The 16,192-nt window shown below is 36.5% G+C and overlaps 1 protein-coding gene across 1 annotated transcript; it reads left to right on the top strand.

Moving 5' to 3' along the window:
* Window positions 1-12,480: 12,480 nt before the first annotated feature.
* Window positions 12,481-14,392, top strand: LOC120155525 (beta-glucosidase BoGH3B-like). The gene is made up of 6 exons (XM_039167060.1): window positions 12,481-12,538; window positions 12,632-12,736; window positions 12,858-13,040; window positions 13,195-13,399; window positions 13,659-13,981; window positions 14,177-14,392. The coding sequence occupies exons 1-6, from the start codon at window positions 12,482-12,484 to the stop codon at window positions 14,390-14,392; spliced, it is 1,089 nt and encodes a 362-aa protein (XP_039022991.1). The 5' UTR covers window position 12,481.
* Window positions 14,393-16,192: the final 1,800 nt, after the last annotated feature.

The following is a 16,192-nucleotide window of genomic DNA, read 5'->3' on the forward strand; positions in this document are numbered from 1 at the left end:
GGCTGGTAGTGATAATTAGTTAGGTGTGTTAGGCCAAATGTCATTTTCAGACACCTAAGGCCATAGCAATTATTATGGTTGAATTTAACAGCTTATCAATCGATCCCAGAAGTGGGTTTTGTTCTTCAAATTCTACTTTCTATAGCAAACGCACTCCATTTTCACTTACATTCAACCGATTCTTCGACATCATTACATTTCTTTCATCTTATCCTCACCATGGAAAAATCGCCTTCGTCGAAGCCACTTTCGACCGCCAAATCTCATTTTTTTGGAAGTTTAACGAGTGGTTGATTTTGTTTCCACGTGTTTATCGGGTTTGGGGTAAAAGGAGAGGCGACGTCGTTCTAATCATCACACTGAATTACATCTTCTTATCCATCGTATGCCTCTCCATGATACATCTTGGAGCGGTTATAACCACCGGTCAACTTGTCCCGAAGCTGGCTGGATCAGGTATTCCCGTCGTACTTTTTGACGATGAGCCAGTGACGATTGAAGCCGCCGACCAAGTTATAATATTAACTACTCCAGAGGAAACCCATATTTGCACCGTTCCCATGTTTCATATATATGGATTCGGATCTTTCGCCATCGGGAAAATCCCGAACGGAACCAAGGTCGTGATTTTTTCGAAGCTCGACATGAACGGAATGCTGTCGGCGGTGGAGAAGTTTCCAACGGTAAATATTCGTTAGGGGTACGCTTTAACAGAGACAACAAGGGTTGGAACATCAATGCTTACGGCGGAGGAGTGCCGAAAGTATGACAACGTAGGGATGTTGCTGCAGAGCTTAGAAGCCAAAATTGTGGATCCTGCAACGGGTAACGCCTTGACAATCAGAGAGGTGAGCTTTGGATAAGGGGTTCCTCCATTATGAAAGAGAAGAAAGGAAATCAGAAAGTATGAATGATATAGAGATCACGTGGGTTTTAGAAAAAGTTAATAAAAATTTAAGGCTAAATCACAACATGAGTCATCCAAGTTTGGTGAGAATTCAACCTTGCCTTCTAGTTTTTATGTAGTTATGAATGTTGTCTAATGGTTTGAATAAGATAATTATGGTCACTTACCTTGGTAGCTAAGTATTAAATTGGCCCTTTGAGTTCTTAATTTTATCAATTAGGCCCCTCTTATATGAAAAAGGATTTTTAATAAGTTATTTTTATGGCAAGGATATTTATTTTATATTTGGATTCGTATATTTGAAGGTCTGGGTTCTTGAGAAAAAGATTGGAAGCTAGAAATTGAGTTGGTGAACTTGAATTCAAGAGTTATTGTTTGGGTTTTATCGACGTCCTCAATCCAAATCTGAAGTTCGTTTTGCAAAAATTCAACCCGGTAAGCTATTTTTCACTAATTTATCAACCGATTCGATATGTTTTTCGGAATTAAGCTCCGTTTTTTATGGAATTTATATTGTTATGTATCTGAGGAATTATTGAAAGATGATTTCAAGATCGAGGGCGTTCGAATGAAATTTAATGGTTGATCAGTATGTCACGAAAATCGATGTAATACTTTACTACCTCTTTATGCTTTATGGAACATGTTGATATTGGTAAATGCATGAATAAGATAATGTTGGTTACTTTTATAGAGTTGAATAATTTATACACTCGATATGAATGTGGTAGAAATTCTGTAACTGAATACGGGATCGAATGACTAATATAAGAGAGATTGATGAATTGTTAGAATTAAATTACAAGTTTGTGATTGGTGATAAAGAAATCAGCCCTGGATTTGTAACTTATATTTTATATCATCAAAGGTTAAATGGTAAAGGTACTTGGATGGGAAATTATGAGAATACTCTGATATGGTAAAATTACGAGAATACCCAAATCGACTACATCTTGATTAGAAATCAGGAACGATGGGCTTGCATTGACTGTAAGGTGTTCCCTGAAGAGGCATGTGCATCACAACACAAATTGTTGGTTTTGGTGTATCGCGTACCCCACGGGTGGAGCACTCATAGGAGGGCTAAACTTGGTAAACCTAGGATCCTCTGGAAGAACTTACATGGAGCGACAACTGATGACTTTAGGAGTAAGGTTTTGTCTAATACAAGTTTTGAAACTACAAACTCAAAAAATGCAGATATGTTATGGAAAAATATGGCAAATTCCATCAGAGATGTTGGCAAAAATACCCTTGGGTTGTCGACGGGGAAGGCCAAGGAACATAAAGAATCGTGGTGGTGGAACGACGAAGTCCAAACTAAGGTGAAGACAAAACAAACTTGCTTCAAGGAGTTTCTACAATGCAATGACGACGAAGAAAGGTCGAGAGCTAAACAAAGATACCAGGAGGCAAAGCGGGAAGCCAAGAAAACGGTAGCTAAAGCAAAGGATAAGGCATACGAGGAAATGTAAAAGAGATTAGACACCAAGGAAGGACAAAATGGCATCTTCAGACTTGCAAAATCTAGGGAGATTAGGAAAAAGGATCTAGGTAACATTAGGTTTATTAAGGACAACAATGGTGTTCTTTTAGCGAAAGATCACGATATTAAGAGGGTTTGGGGTAGTTACTTCTTTAGCTTATTTAATGACGGTGCCTCTCCATGTAGAGATAGTATCGTTGATGGGTTAGCCGACTATCATACTACGGCCAATGACTGCCCTACAAGTAGGATTGGGTTTGAGGAAGTCAAAATGGCTCTTAGAAAGATGGGAAGGGACAAAGCTGTCGGTCCTGATCAAATTCCTATCACTGTGTGGTTGGCCCTAGGAGAAGGGGAGTTAAGTGGTTGACCAACATCTTTAATATTATTCTAGAGACTGCCAAGATGCCAGAGGAGTGGAGAGAGTCTACGGTGATACCAATCTATAAAAATAAAGGAGATCCCCAACGTTGTGGTAACTACAGAGGTATTAAACTCCTCAACCATACCATGAAGCTATGGGAAAGGGTGATAGAGGCTAGGTTGAGACAAGTTACTAGGGTTTCGGAAAACCAATTTGGCTTTATGCCAGGCAGGTCTACCACGGAGGCGATTCATCTACTTCGACGGCTTATGGAGAAATATAGGGAAAAGTCTAGAGATCTTCACATGGCATTCATTGACCTTGAGAAGGCTTATGATAGTGTTCCCCGCGATACGATCTGGAAGACTTTAGAAACGAGACGGATCCCAACTGCTTATATCCGGGCGATTCGTGATATGTACTGTAGATCTACTACTTACGTCAGGACTACAGTTGGCGACTCCGAGGCATTCCCGGTGGAAATCGGACTCCACCAGGGGTCGGCTCTTAGCCCTTACATCTTCGCCTTGATCATGGACGACATCTATTGTGCGACACCAGACGGTGTACCATGGTGTATGCTTTTCGCTGACGACATTGTCTTAGTTGCTGAAACAAAATCTGAGTTGAGTAGTAGACTGGCTACCTGGAAGACTGCTTTGGAAGAAAAAGGTTTAAGGATCAATATTGAAAAGACAGAGTATTTATGTTCAAACTTCAATGGGAACCAAAACGATGAAGATGTAGAAGTATGCATAGAAGGACACGTTCTCCCCTCAAAGGATTGTTTCAAGTACCTAGGGTCTATGATACATAAAGATGGGGGTGTAGATGATGACGTTACACACCGTATAAAGGCGGGATGGCTAAAGTGGAGGGCCGTTACTGGAGTTCTGTGTGACAAGAAGGTCCCTCTAAAACTTAAGGGAAAATTTTATAGAATGGCAATAAGACCAGCGCTGTTGTATGGATCAGAATGTTGGGCAACCAAGAAGGATCACGTAAGGAGGATTGAGGCCGCAGAAATGAGAATGCTTCGATGGACATGTGGTAAGACTCTGAGGGATATGACGACAAACTCTGCTATTAGGATGTCCTTGGGGGTGGTGTCTGTTTCCGAAAAATTGAGGGAGGGAAGACTACGGTGGTTTGGGCATGTCCTTAGGCGACTACCGTCGGATGCGGTAAGGAGGGTAGAGTCGATTACAATCGACGGTACCAGAAGGAAAGGACGACCAAGGCGAAAGTGGGAAGACTGCTTGAGATCTGATTTGAGGGATTTAGCCCTTACCGAAGACATGACCTCTGATAGGAAAATATGGAGGCTAAAGACTAGGGTAGTCGAGTAGTGTGGGTCACATCTATAGGGTATATCATCTCTGTCTTCTTTTAATGTCTTTGTAGTATTTTCCATGACTTATACTTTTTATACGTCTCTGTTATTGGTATTTATGAAGGATTAGAACTGGGCTTGCTAACGTTGACTTCTGTGTATCATTCTCTTCATGTTTCCTCTTTTAAATTTAGTCGGATCTTATCTTATGTTTATGTCTATATGCAGAGATTCTTTCGCAGGGATAATTATGCAGGGATTAATTCCCGTTACAGACGCACATATGATTTTAATGACTGCATATGAATACTGTTTAGCTATGTATTTATGTATTTATTTATACATGCATTGCATTTTATCTAAATTTTTAATTTTCTGACTGCCGGAGGTCTTCCACGAAAGTTACTCTCAACCTGGCGTTGGGGGTAGCCTACTACCCTACCTCCCCTTACCCCATACATATGGGAATTGGGTTTTGTTGTTGTTGTTGTTGTTGTAGGATGTCAAGAATTGTCCCTGGAAGTTGGTTAATAACTCTGAAAAGACATATTGATTTGATATAATTACAGATGTTCATAAGAAATAATAGTTTTGTTTGGAAAATTTGGAAAATTGGTTTTTAATGAAAAGAAAAGGTTTGCGCAAGATGTTAAAAGATTGTTAAGGAATAAATTCAAGATCAGAGAATGTTCGGGAAAGCAATTGACCATAGGATCTTTAAATTATAATTATTTTCGTTAAGAACTAATATCGAAATTATCTGGTTAAGAAATTACGAAAATGCCCTTGAGAGGTAAAATAGTTTGAGTTGCCCTGAATGAGAACCCTGAATGAGAAAGTACTTTGAGTATTTGTACTTAACTCGATTAAGTGCGAATTTAATTATTAAGATGTTGTCTTTGTACAGAAAAATTCATGATATTCCGTTTGTAAAATCTGAGAAGGCACTTGACCCGAAAATATCCGAGTAATGAGTAAATACCTGAAGAATAATTTATCGGGGGTATTTTGCTGTCAGAATTATTCGAAATGACTGAAATAAATGATAAGATTGAATTTAATAGTAAGATCGGACGGAAGGAAATGATTAAAATACACTGAATCTATTAAATGACCAAAATACCCCTGTAATGGAATGACTCAAGAATATCACCAAGCTCAGGAATGATTGGATATCCTCGAGCTCTGAAATAAATGGAATAAAATTGAACACCAAAATTACCAAAATACCATTATGGCCTATATTAAGTAAATGTCTTGGATTGATTAAGGAATCCAAATAAGCATAGGTGTTGGACTACCTTTAAAAAGTTATGGAACACAACTTAAGTGAGCTGATCAACCTTAATGATATGTCAGTACCTGAACGGCATAAATATTACTTGAATGCGTGTTTGTCTACTCAAGTTTGGCTTGATGATAATTTTTGAAGTATTCAGCTCAGCTCAACTCTAGATCGCATTCAGTACTAAGAATTGGATATTTGTTCGACAAATCAACCACGAAGACCGAATTGAAGTGAACGGAAGTACAATATGTATCCGAAATTCAAAAACGTCTGAATTATTCTGGAAAACCCCAAAGTAACTAGAATGGACTTGACTGCTAAATAAGCTAAGTAACCTCAATCACTGAGGATTAAGTAAGTGAATTGGATAAGTCTGAAAATTATGACGAGTTTATAAGATGTACTGTCCTTATGGAAAATGAACTACAAATCTAGCACGTCAGTATTTCATGATATCGTGGAAGCTTGGAAATGAAATAAAGACCGTTGGAAGATCTGTTCAGCGATGATTATGGGGATGATCTATGGATCTGCATTATGGTATTTATGAGTGAATACACTGGAAGGTTAATGAATTGACTTGTTGACACGTATCAGTTTGGGAGTTGTGTAACTCGAGTTGTTTGATAATACGATCGATAGTCATAGATTGTAAATGACTTGAATCTTCGATTCAATATTTTCATATAAAATAACTTCGGTCATGTTTGAAAACACAAGTAACACAAAAGGAAAAGATTCTGAATACCTCATTTGGTTCAATTGGGCTGAAATCCTATGAATTCAAAGTATATTCCTGAATACCCCTGATTGTTTGGGTAATGGAATCATTCGCAGTAAATCTGAATTTAGAATTATTATGTATAAAGGTTCCTGAACGTTTTCCTGATGCACATGAAAACTTAGTGGAATTCTAAAGTATCAATTTGAAATGTCTGATTAGATCGGTTAGAAATTAATTCTCTTCAATAAGATCTTATTCCTGGAATTCGATCAAATTGCACAAGTTCATGTTATCCATATTGATAACTACAAAATGCATCTGAAAAATATTTGGATTCTCTAATGTGTTCCTTATACTTTAAAAAATTGTTTTAACATGAGGTACACTGAAATTTATGTTTACTATTTTATGGATGCACCGACTTAATGGCGATGGCTTATGGATTTGTATCACGGTATAAATTATATCTTGGAGATACAGATTTGTAAAGTACAGCTCTGATCAAGATCGAAAATTTTTACGGACCTAATGTGACTCTTAGTTAGGCTCTACGGCCCTGAGATCATTCTCGGGTAGGCCCCGCGGCCCTAAGATGTGTTCTTAGGTAGGCCCCGTGGCCCCGAACTTTCTTGGGTAGGCCCTCATGCCCTAAGATATTCCCTTAGGTTAACTCTTTATACGATGGTTTTAAAATACGAGTTTAAAAAGCTCTACTACAGTGTGGTTTATGGGGTTTACTAAACTATAATTTTATTAGTGTACCTATTATGATTTTATTGTACTGATGAAACACACTAGACATCCTATTCGACCTCATGAAACATGATATTATGAATACTTCCTATGAAATGTGTTCTTCATGGCTTCTACTCGAAGATCTATTAAGGGATCCCCAGATTATTCCGCAAACTGGTGTACGTTTGATTCAATAAAGAAATTGTATGGCTTTCCATTTATCTGCACGTCATGTAGCATCATCTGGTAGTTCTGTGTTACTGAGCTTTCCGAAGCTCATTCTATTACTAACCATGGCAGGTTAAAAGAATTGTACCGGTGCAGCTGTTGACATCTATAAGGGAATTCTTCCGGCGTTACTTTCAGAGGATGATACATGTGATTAGGGGGCATATAGATTGTATTTTGGTTTATATCTGAGTTTGAAAAACCTGTTTTATTTCTGAAAAATAATAAATCATTTTATGATTTTACATGTTTTAAGAAAAGTTTTAAAATTTTCGCTATTTGTACGGTGGGTCGCTTCGGTGACCCTAATATGACACTCCAGATCAGATCGGGCTATCCGCATCGGTCTGAGGGGTTACATTTAGTGGTATCAGAGCTATGGTTGAGTCAAAATTTTCAAGATAGACTGGTCGGTCGAATTTCAAAAGATATCTAATCCGTACATGCCCCTAGACTACAATCACACTTCTCTGAGTCGGAACTCCAAGTTTGAGTCCATATCTGTAACAAGCAAACCTAAGTTTTTATCCATTAAGGTTATACCCTTGCATAAAGAAATACCAGTAACATCTATCTGATACCTATAAGTACCTCACGAGTAATGTGAATCACTCAATGGAGAAATTCCGATCCCACTCAAGAAATGAAATTTGGATATATTACAACTCTATGAGCCTATTTTCGTAATCAATGTTGAATTGATTACTTAAGGAAATTTTAGTTCGGATTCTTTTATTGAAATGAGGAAAAGTTCTGATAAGAATGTATGCTTAGCTGGTTAAGGATTAGTGGATGTTTCATACTTTTGTAAAAGCTACTTAAAGAAATGAAAGAACTGATGGAAGTTTCATTTCTGCAATAATGTGACATGAATGAATTTCGAGGACAAAATTCTTTTGAGGAGGGGAGAATTATAAAACCCCAATTATTAAGGCCACATATATATTGGCTGGTAATGATAATTAGTTAGGTGTGTTAGGCCAAATGTCATTTTCAGACACCTAAGGCCATAACAATTATTATGGTTGAATTTAACAGCTTATCAATCGATCCCAGAAGTGGGTTTTGTTCTTCAAATTCTACTTTCTATAGCAAACGCACTCCATTTTCACTTCCATTCAACCGCTCCTTCGACATCATTACATTTCTTTCATCTTATCCTCATCATGGCAAAATCGCCTTCGTCGAAGCCACTTTCGACCGCCAAATCTCGTTTTTTTGGAAGTTTGACGAGTGGTTGATTTTGGTTCCACGTGTTTATCGGGTTTGTGTATAAGGAGAGGCGACGTCGTTCTAATCATCGCACTGAATTACATCTTCTTATCCATCGTATGCCTCTCCGTGATACATCTTAGAGCGGTTATAACCACCGGTCAACTTGTCCTGAAGCTGGCTGGATCGGGTATTCTCATCGTACACCGTTCCCATGTTTCACATATATAGATTCGGAGCTTTCGCTATCGGGAAAATCGCGAACGGAACCAAGGTCGTGATTTTATCGAAGCTCGATATGAACGGAATGTTGTCGGCGGTGGAGAAGTTTCCAACGGTAAATATTCGTTAGGGGTACGCTTTAACATAGACAACAAGGGTTGGAACGTCAATGCTTACGGCGGAGGAGTGTCGAAAGTACGACAACGTAGGGTTGTTGCTGCCGAGCTTAGAAGCAAAAATTGTGGATCCTGCAACGGGTAACGCCTTGACAATCAGAGAGGTGAACTTTAGATAAGGGGTTCCTTCATTATGAAAGAAGAAAGGAAATAAGAAAGTATGAATGATATAGAGATCACGTGGGTTTTAAAAAAAGTTAATAAAAATTTAAGGCTAAATCACAACATGAGTCATCCAAGTTTGGTGAGAATTCAACCTTGCCTTCTAGTTTTTATGTAGTTATGAATGTTGTCTAATGGTTTGAATAAGATTATTATAGTCCTTTACCTTGGTAGCTAAGTATTAAATTCTCCCTTTGAGTTCTTAATTTTATCAATTCGACCCCTCTTATATGAAAAAGGATTTTTAATAAGTTATTTTTATGGCGAGGAAATTTATTTTATATTTGGGTTCATATATTTGAAGGTCCGGGTTCTTGAGAAAAAGACTGGAAGCTAGAAATTGAGTTGGTGAACATGAATTCAAGAGGTTAAAAGATGATTTCAAGATTGAGGGCGTTCGAATGAAATTTAATGGTTGATCAGTATGGCACGAAAATCGATGTAATACTTTACTACCTCTTTATGCTTTATGGAACATGTTGATATTGGTAAATGCATGAATAAGATAATGTTGGTTACTTTTATGGAGTTGAATAATTTATACACTCGATATGAATGTGGTAGAAATTCTGTAACTGAATACGAATCGAATGACTAATATAAGAGATTGAGGAGTTGTTAGAATTAAATTACAAGTTTGTGATTGGTGATAAAGAAATCAGTCCTGGATTTGTAACTTATATTTTATATCATCAAAGGTTAAATGGTAAAGGTACTTGGATGGGAAATTATGAGAATACTCCGATATGGTAAAATTACAAAAATACCCTTATGTTGTAGGATGACAAGAATTGTCCCTGGAAGTAGGTTAATAACTCTGAAAAGAAATATTGATTTGATATAATTACAGATGTGCATAAGAAATAATAGTTTTGTTTGGAAAATTTGGATAATTGGTTTTTAATGAAAAAAAGGTTTGCGCAACTAAAAGATTGTTGAGGAATAATTCAAGATCAGAGAATGTTCGGGAAAGCAATTGACCATAGGATCTTTAAATTATAATTATTTTCGTTAAGAACTAATATCGAAATTATCTTGTTAAGAAATTACGAAATGCCCTTGAGAGGTAAAATAGTTTGAGTTGACCCTGAATGAGAAAGTACTTTGAGTATTTGTACTTAACTCGATTAAGTACGAATTTAATTGTTAAGATGTTGTCTTTGTACAAAAAAATTCATGATATTCCGTTTGTAAAATCTGAGAAGGCACTTGACCCGAAAATATCCGAGTAATGAGTAAATACCTGAAGAATAATTTATCGGGGGTATTCTGCTATCATAATTATTCGAAATGACTGAAATAAATGATAAGATTGAATTTAATAGTAAGATCGGACGGAAGGAAAGGATTAAAATACACTGACTCTGTAAAATGACCAAAATACCCCTGTAATGGAAATGACTCAAGAATATCACCAAGCTCAGGAATGATTGGATATCCTCGACCTCTGAAATGAATGGAATAAAATTGAACACCAAAATTACCAAAATACCATTATGGCCTATATTAAGTAAATGTCTTGGATTGATTAAGGAATCCAAATAAGCATAGGTGTTTGACTACCTTTAAAAGTTATGGAACACAGCTTAAGTGAGCCGATCAACCTTAATGATATTTCAGTACCTGAACGACATAAATATTACTTGAATGTGTGTTTGTCTACTCAAGTTTGGCTTGATGATAATTTTTGAAGTATTCAGCTCAACTCTAGATTGCATTCAGCACTAAGAATTGGATATTTGTTCGACAAATCAACCACGAAGACCGAATTAAAGTGAACGGAAGTAAAATATGTATCCGAAATTCAAAAACGTCTGAATTATTCTAGAAAACCCCAAAGTAACTGGAATAGACTTGACTGCTAAATAAGCTAAGTAACCTCAATGACTGAGGATTAAGTAAGGTGAATTGGATAAGTCTGAAAATTATGATGAGTTTATAAGATGTACTGTCCGTATGGAAAATGAACTACAAATCAAGCACGTCAGTATTTCATGATATCGTGGAAGCTTGGAAATGAAATAAAGACCGTTGGAAGATCTATTCAGCGATGATTATGGGGATGATCTATGGATCTGCATTATGGTATTTAAGAGTGAATACACTGGAAGGATAATGAATTGACTTGTTGACATGTATCAGTTTGGGAGTTGTGTAACTCGAGTTGTTTGATAATACGATCGATAGTCATAGATTGTAAATGACTTGAATCTTCGATTCAATATTTTCATCTAAAATCACTTCGGTCATGTTTGAAAACGCAAGTAACGCAGAAGGAAAAGATTCTGAATACCTCATTTGGTTCAATTGGGCTGAAATTCTATGAATTCAAAGTATATTCCTGAATACCCCTGATTGTTTGGGTAATAGAATCACTCACAGTAAATCTGAATTTAGAATTATTATGTATAAAGGTTCCTGAACGTTTTCCTGATGCACATGGAAACTTAGTGGAATTCTAAAGTATCAATTTGAAATGTTTGATTAGATCAGTTAGAAATTGATTCTCTTCAATAAGATCTTATTCCTGGAATTCGATCAAATTGCACAAGTTCATGTTATCCATATTGATAACTACAAAATGCATCTGAAAAATATTTAGATTCTCTAGTGTGTTCCTTATATATTTTGAAAAATTGTTTTAACATGAGGTACACTGAAATTTATGGTTACTGTTTTATGGATGCACCGACTTAATGGTGATGGCTTATGGATTTGTATCACGGTATAAATTGTATCTTGGAGATACAGATTTGTAAAGTACAACTCTGATCAAGATGGAAAATTTTTATGGACCTAATGTGACTCTTAGGTAGGCTCTGCGGCCCTGAGATCATTCTCGGGTAGGCCCCTCGACCCTAAGATGTGTTCTTAGATATGCCCCGTGGCCCCGAACTTTCTTGAGTAGGCCCTCAGGCCCTGAGATGGTCCCTTAGGTTAACTCTTTATACGATAGTTTTAAAATACGAGTTTAAAAAGCTCCACTACAATATGGTTTATGGGATTTACAGAACTATAATTTTATTAGTGTACCTATTATGATTTTATTGTACTGATGAAACACACTAGACATCCTATTCGACCTCATGAAACATGATATTATGAATACTTCCTATGAAATGTGTTCTTCATGGCTTCTACTCGAAGATCTATTAAGGGATCCCAAGATTATTCCGCAAACTGGACTACGTATGATTCAATAAGGAAATTGTATGGCTTTCCATTTATCTGCATGTCATGTAGCATCATATGATAGTTCTGTGTTACTGAGCTTTCCGAAGCTCATTCTATTACTCACCATGGCAGGTTAAAAGAATTGTACCGGTGCAGCTGTTGACATCAATAAGGGAGTTCTTCTGGCTTTGCTTTCAGAGGATGGTACATGTGATTAGGGGGCATGTAGATTGTATTTTGTTTTATATCTGAGTTTGAAAAACATGTTTTATTTCTAAAAAATAAAAAATCATTTTATGATTTTACATGTTTTAAGAAAAGTTTTAAATTTTTCGCTATTTGTACGGTGGTGGGTCGCTTCGGTGACCGTAATGTGACACTCCAGATCGGATCGGGCTATCCGCATCGGTCTGAGGGGGTTACATGTTGCGACGGTTATGGTATCCCATTCCAGTTGGAACGGGGTAAAGATGCATGCTAATCGTGATCTTGTGACCGGATTCCTGAAAAACAAGCTTAAGTTTAAGGTAACAAAAATGACTTGAACTAAAAATTTGTCTGTACTCACTAAGTTTGGCACAAACCATTTGGTTTGACTAATTTCTTTGGGTGTATTTCAGGGTTTCGTTATATCAGATTGGCAGGGTCTTTATATGATTACCTCTCCTCCACATGTTAACTACTCGTATTCCGTGGAAGCCGGAGTCGGTGCTGGGATTGATATGGTCAGTCAATATTTATTCAAACGTTTGAGAGTCTATCGGTGTACTAATCTTTATTTAGCATATGTTACTTTTACAAGTTGTTTATCTCTTGTTTTCTAATGCACTCTCTGGTGTTGAGCAGATCATGTTTCCTTATAACTTCACAGAGTTCATTGATGACCTAACCTATCAGGTTAAGCACAGTATCATTCCCATGAGCCGAACTGATGATTCTGTAAAGCGAAGTTTGAGGGTCAAATTCGTGATGGGTCTCTTTGAGAATCCAATGGCTGATACCAGCCTGGTCAACCAACTTGGGAGTCAGGTATATCGATTCCATTCGGTTGTTGTACTGTGGACTGTGTTACTTGGACTCGAATGTTAGTGTCAATGTCTGATCCTCATCTCTGTAAGGTCTGGATATGCATATGGGTTAATAAAAACAGATAAACTTACTAAATGATAACATGCTTGAACAGGCACACCGGGAATTAGCTAGGGAAGCTGTGAGGAAAAGTCTCGTCTTACTGAAGAATGACGAGTCTGCCGATAAGCCATTGTTACCCCTTCCGAAGAAAGCAACTAAGATATTGGTTGCCGGAACTCATGCTGATAACTTGGGCTATGAATGCGGCGGATGGACCATTGCATGGCAGGGTCTTAGTGGCAATGATCTCGCAGCTGGTACATTTTTACTATTGAAACAAATAAAAGCATATAAGGTTTTGACTGATAAAATGACCTGAAAAGCATTTTCGTTTTGGTATGGCCTCCGAATTTGCCATTGCCATTAATTACTTAGGTCAAGGGGTTTGCTAAAATCGAAATTGATCATCGCTTCCGCTAAGCATAATCCTTTGTTGAAGCCCTTATTAACTTATGCCTTATGATCTCAGGTTATTAACTAAGAATGATTTAACTGAATACAATCTTGCTTAAACAGGTACGACTATCCTCCGAGCCTTTAAGAATACAGTTGATCCGAGTACTCAAGTTGTCTACAGTCAGAACCCGGATGCAGAGTTTGTCAGATCCGGAAAATTCTCTCATGCCATCGTTGTCGTGGGAGAACCCTCGTATGCAGAAACAAACGGTGACAGCTTGAACCTTACGATATCCCAGCCAGATCGAGACACTATTTACAACGTATGTGGGGCTGTGAAATGTACTGTTGTTCTCATCTCTGGCCGGCCGGTTGTCATGCAACCGTATCTCTCGTCGATTGATGCACTTGTAGCCGCTTGGCTTCCGGGACCGAGGGCCAAGGTGTTGCTGATGTTCTGTTCGGCAACTACGGGTTTCACGCAAGCTTGACGTGGTTCAAGACGGTGGAGTAGCTCCCTATAAACGTTGGTGATCCACATTATGACCCTCTATTTCCATTTGGCTTTGGTTTGATACTAAACTAGCAGGCCTTAAGAGCTTGTGTTTGCTGCTTTATATTCCCATTTGACGTGGTAGAAATACAACGTATGTGGGGCTGTGAAATGTACTGTTGTTCTCATCTCTGGCCGGCCGGTTGTCATGCAACCGTATCTCTCGTCGATTGATGCACTTGTAGCCGCTTGGCTTCCGGGGACCGAGGGCCAAGGTGTTGCTGATGTTCTGTTCGGCAACTACGGGTTCACCGCAAGCTTGCAAGGACGTGGTTCAAGACGGTGGAGTAGCTCCCTATAAACGTTGGTGATCCACATTATGACCCTCTATTTCCATTTGGCTTTGGTTTGACTACTAAACCTAGCAGGCCTTAAGAGCTTGTGTTTGCTGCTTTATATTCCCATTTTGACGTGGTAGAAACTTGCCATATTAATTTCCCTCTTGTATTATTTAGAGGTGCATTGGTTAGGTTAGATGACTATCCAACTCAGTTGGTAGAGCAAAAAGTTCTTAACCTTGAGGTCGTGAGATCGAGTCCCACAGAGTGCATTTCATAATTCGAAGATCTTTTATGGAAACTGCTCTCAACCTGGTATTGGGGGAAGCCTACTATCTTACCTCCCCTTTACCCCATTACATATGGGAAAAAGGAACAATCATTTTCATTGGTCAGGTTCCATCGGACGCTTAGGAATTCATTTATCATATTCTCTGTGTTATTTCTATTTTCACTTTTTTTTTCATAATATTCCCATTTCAAAATCGTATTATAGACAATGAAATCATAGCTTGAATAACTTCAAGCATGAATGGATTCATGATTTTTCGTAGAAAGATCAACTTGTAAAATTTTAAAAATAAATAAGATTATAAAATTTCAGGTGTGAAGATATATTTTTAATAAAAATTACGTATAAAATAATTTAATATATATATATATATATATATATGATAATTTTAAATTTTTATAAGTTGATTGCCTCACTCACCCCTCTTTGATTCATAATTGATCTCGATGTAGCCTTTTGAGGGAACTTTATATTTTTATTTTACACATCATAAAAATGTAACATGACCATAGATAATTTGCAATCTTTGACCATAGATCGTTGTAATATTTAAAATTCATATATTATATTACTTTTATTTTAGTTTAAAATAGTTCGATAAATTTAATTATTTATCTTTTTTGTATTATTATCAGATTAAATGAGTCCATTAATTAAAGTAATGGTTAGATAATTATATTTAACTATAAAACAACAAGTCATTTTAAATTATTAATATAGTATGAAATAAAATAAAAAATTATTTAATAAAATAACAAATAATTTAGAAAAAAAAATAAAGATTAAAATGATAAAATGTCTAGATATAAAAATTAAATTTATTAAAGGCTTAATATAAATAAAAGTACTTAAATTATACTCAAAGTTGACTTTTGATGTCCAAAGAATTTTTCGTTAAAAATGAAGATTTAATATTTTCTCATTACAATTTTAGGTATCTACTGTTAAAAAAACAGTTAAGTAACACATGTCACACTTAAATTTAAAAAAAAATTAAAAATAATATATTTTAAAAAACTCAAAAATATAAATGTGACACATGTCACTTAATGCTTTTTTTACGGTAAGCACATAAAAGAATAATGAAAAAACATTAGACACTAATTTATAACGAAAATTCTTTAGGCACCAAAAATTAACTTTGAATATACTTTGAATCCTTATTTTTGTATTAGACCTTTATTAAAATTACACACATCTTGATCTGATTAAAACGACGCTGACATAGTACAATCTTATTGGTTAACATTTTTTTGACGTATCATAATGACTGAGCAATTTGGACGACGACGACAAGCATTAAAGACGTTTCTGATAAAAAAAACTTTACATACCAAATTGGAAAATAAGTAAATACTAGGGGGTAAAACATGAATTAATGCCAAAACATATAAACAACTGATTCCATCCACATTCCGAATCAGATCAAACTTAATAAACTGAATCAATCTTTGAATTTCTATCCTTTAATTCATTTGTCCTGAAACTTGTATTTTCCAACATAAATCCAAAAATACTGGGAAGAAATTAA

The sequence above is a fragment of the Hibiscus syriacus genome, unplaced genomic scaffold (genome assembly GCF_006381635.1).
Source record: "Hibiscus syriacus cultivar Baekdansim isolate YM2019G1 unplaced genomic scaffold, ASM638163v2 tig00111193_pilon, whole genome shotgun sequence".
Lineage (NCBI taxonomy): Eukaryota > Viridiplantae > Streptophyta > Magnoliopsida > Malvales > Malvaceae > Hibiscus > Hibiscus syriacus.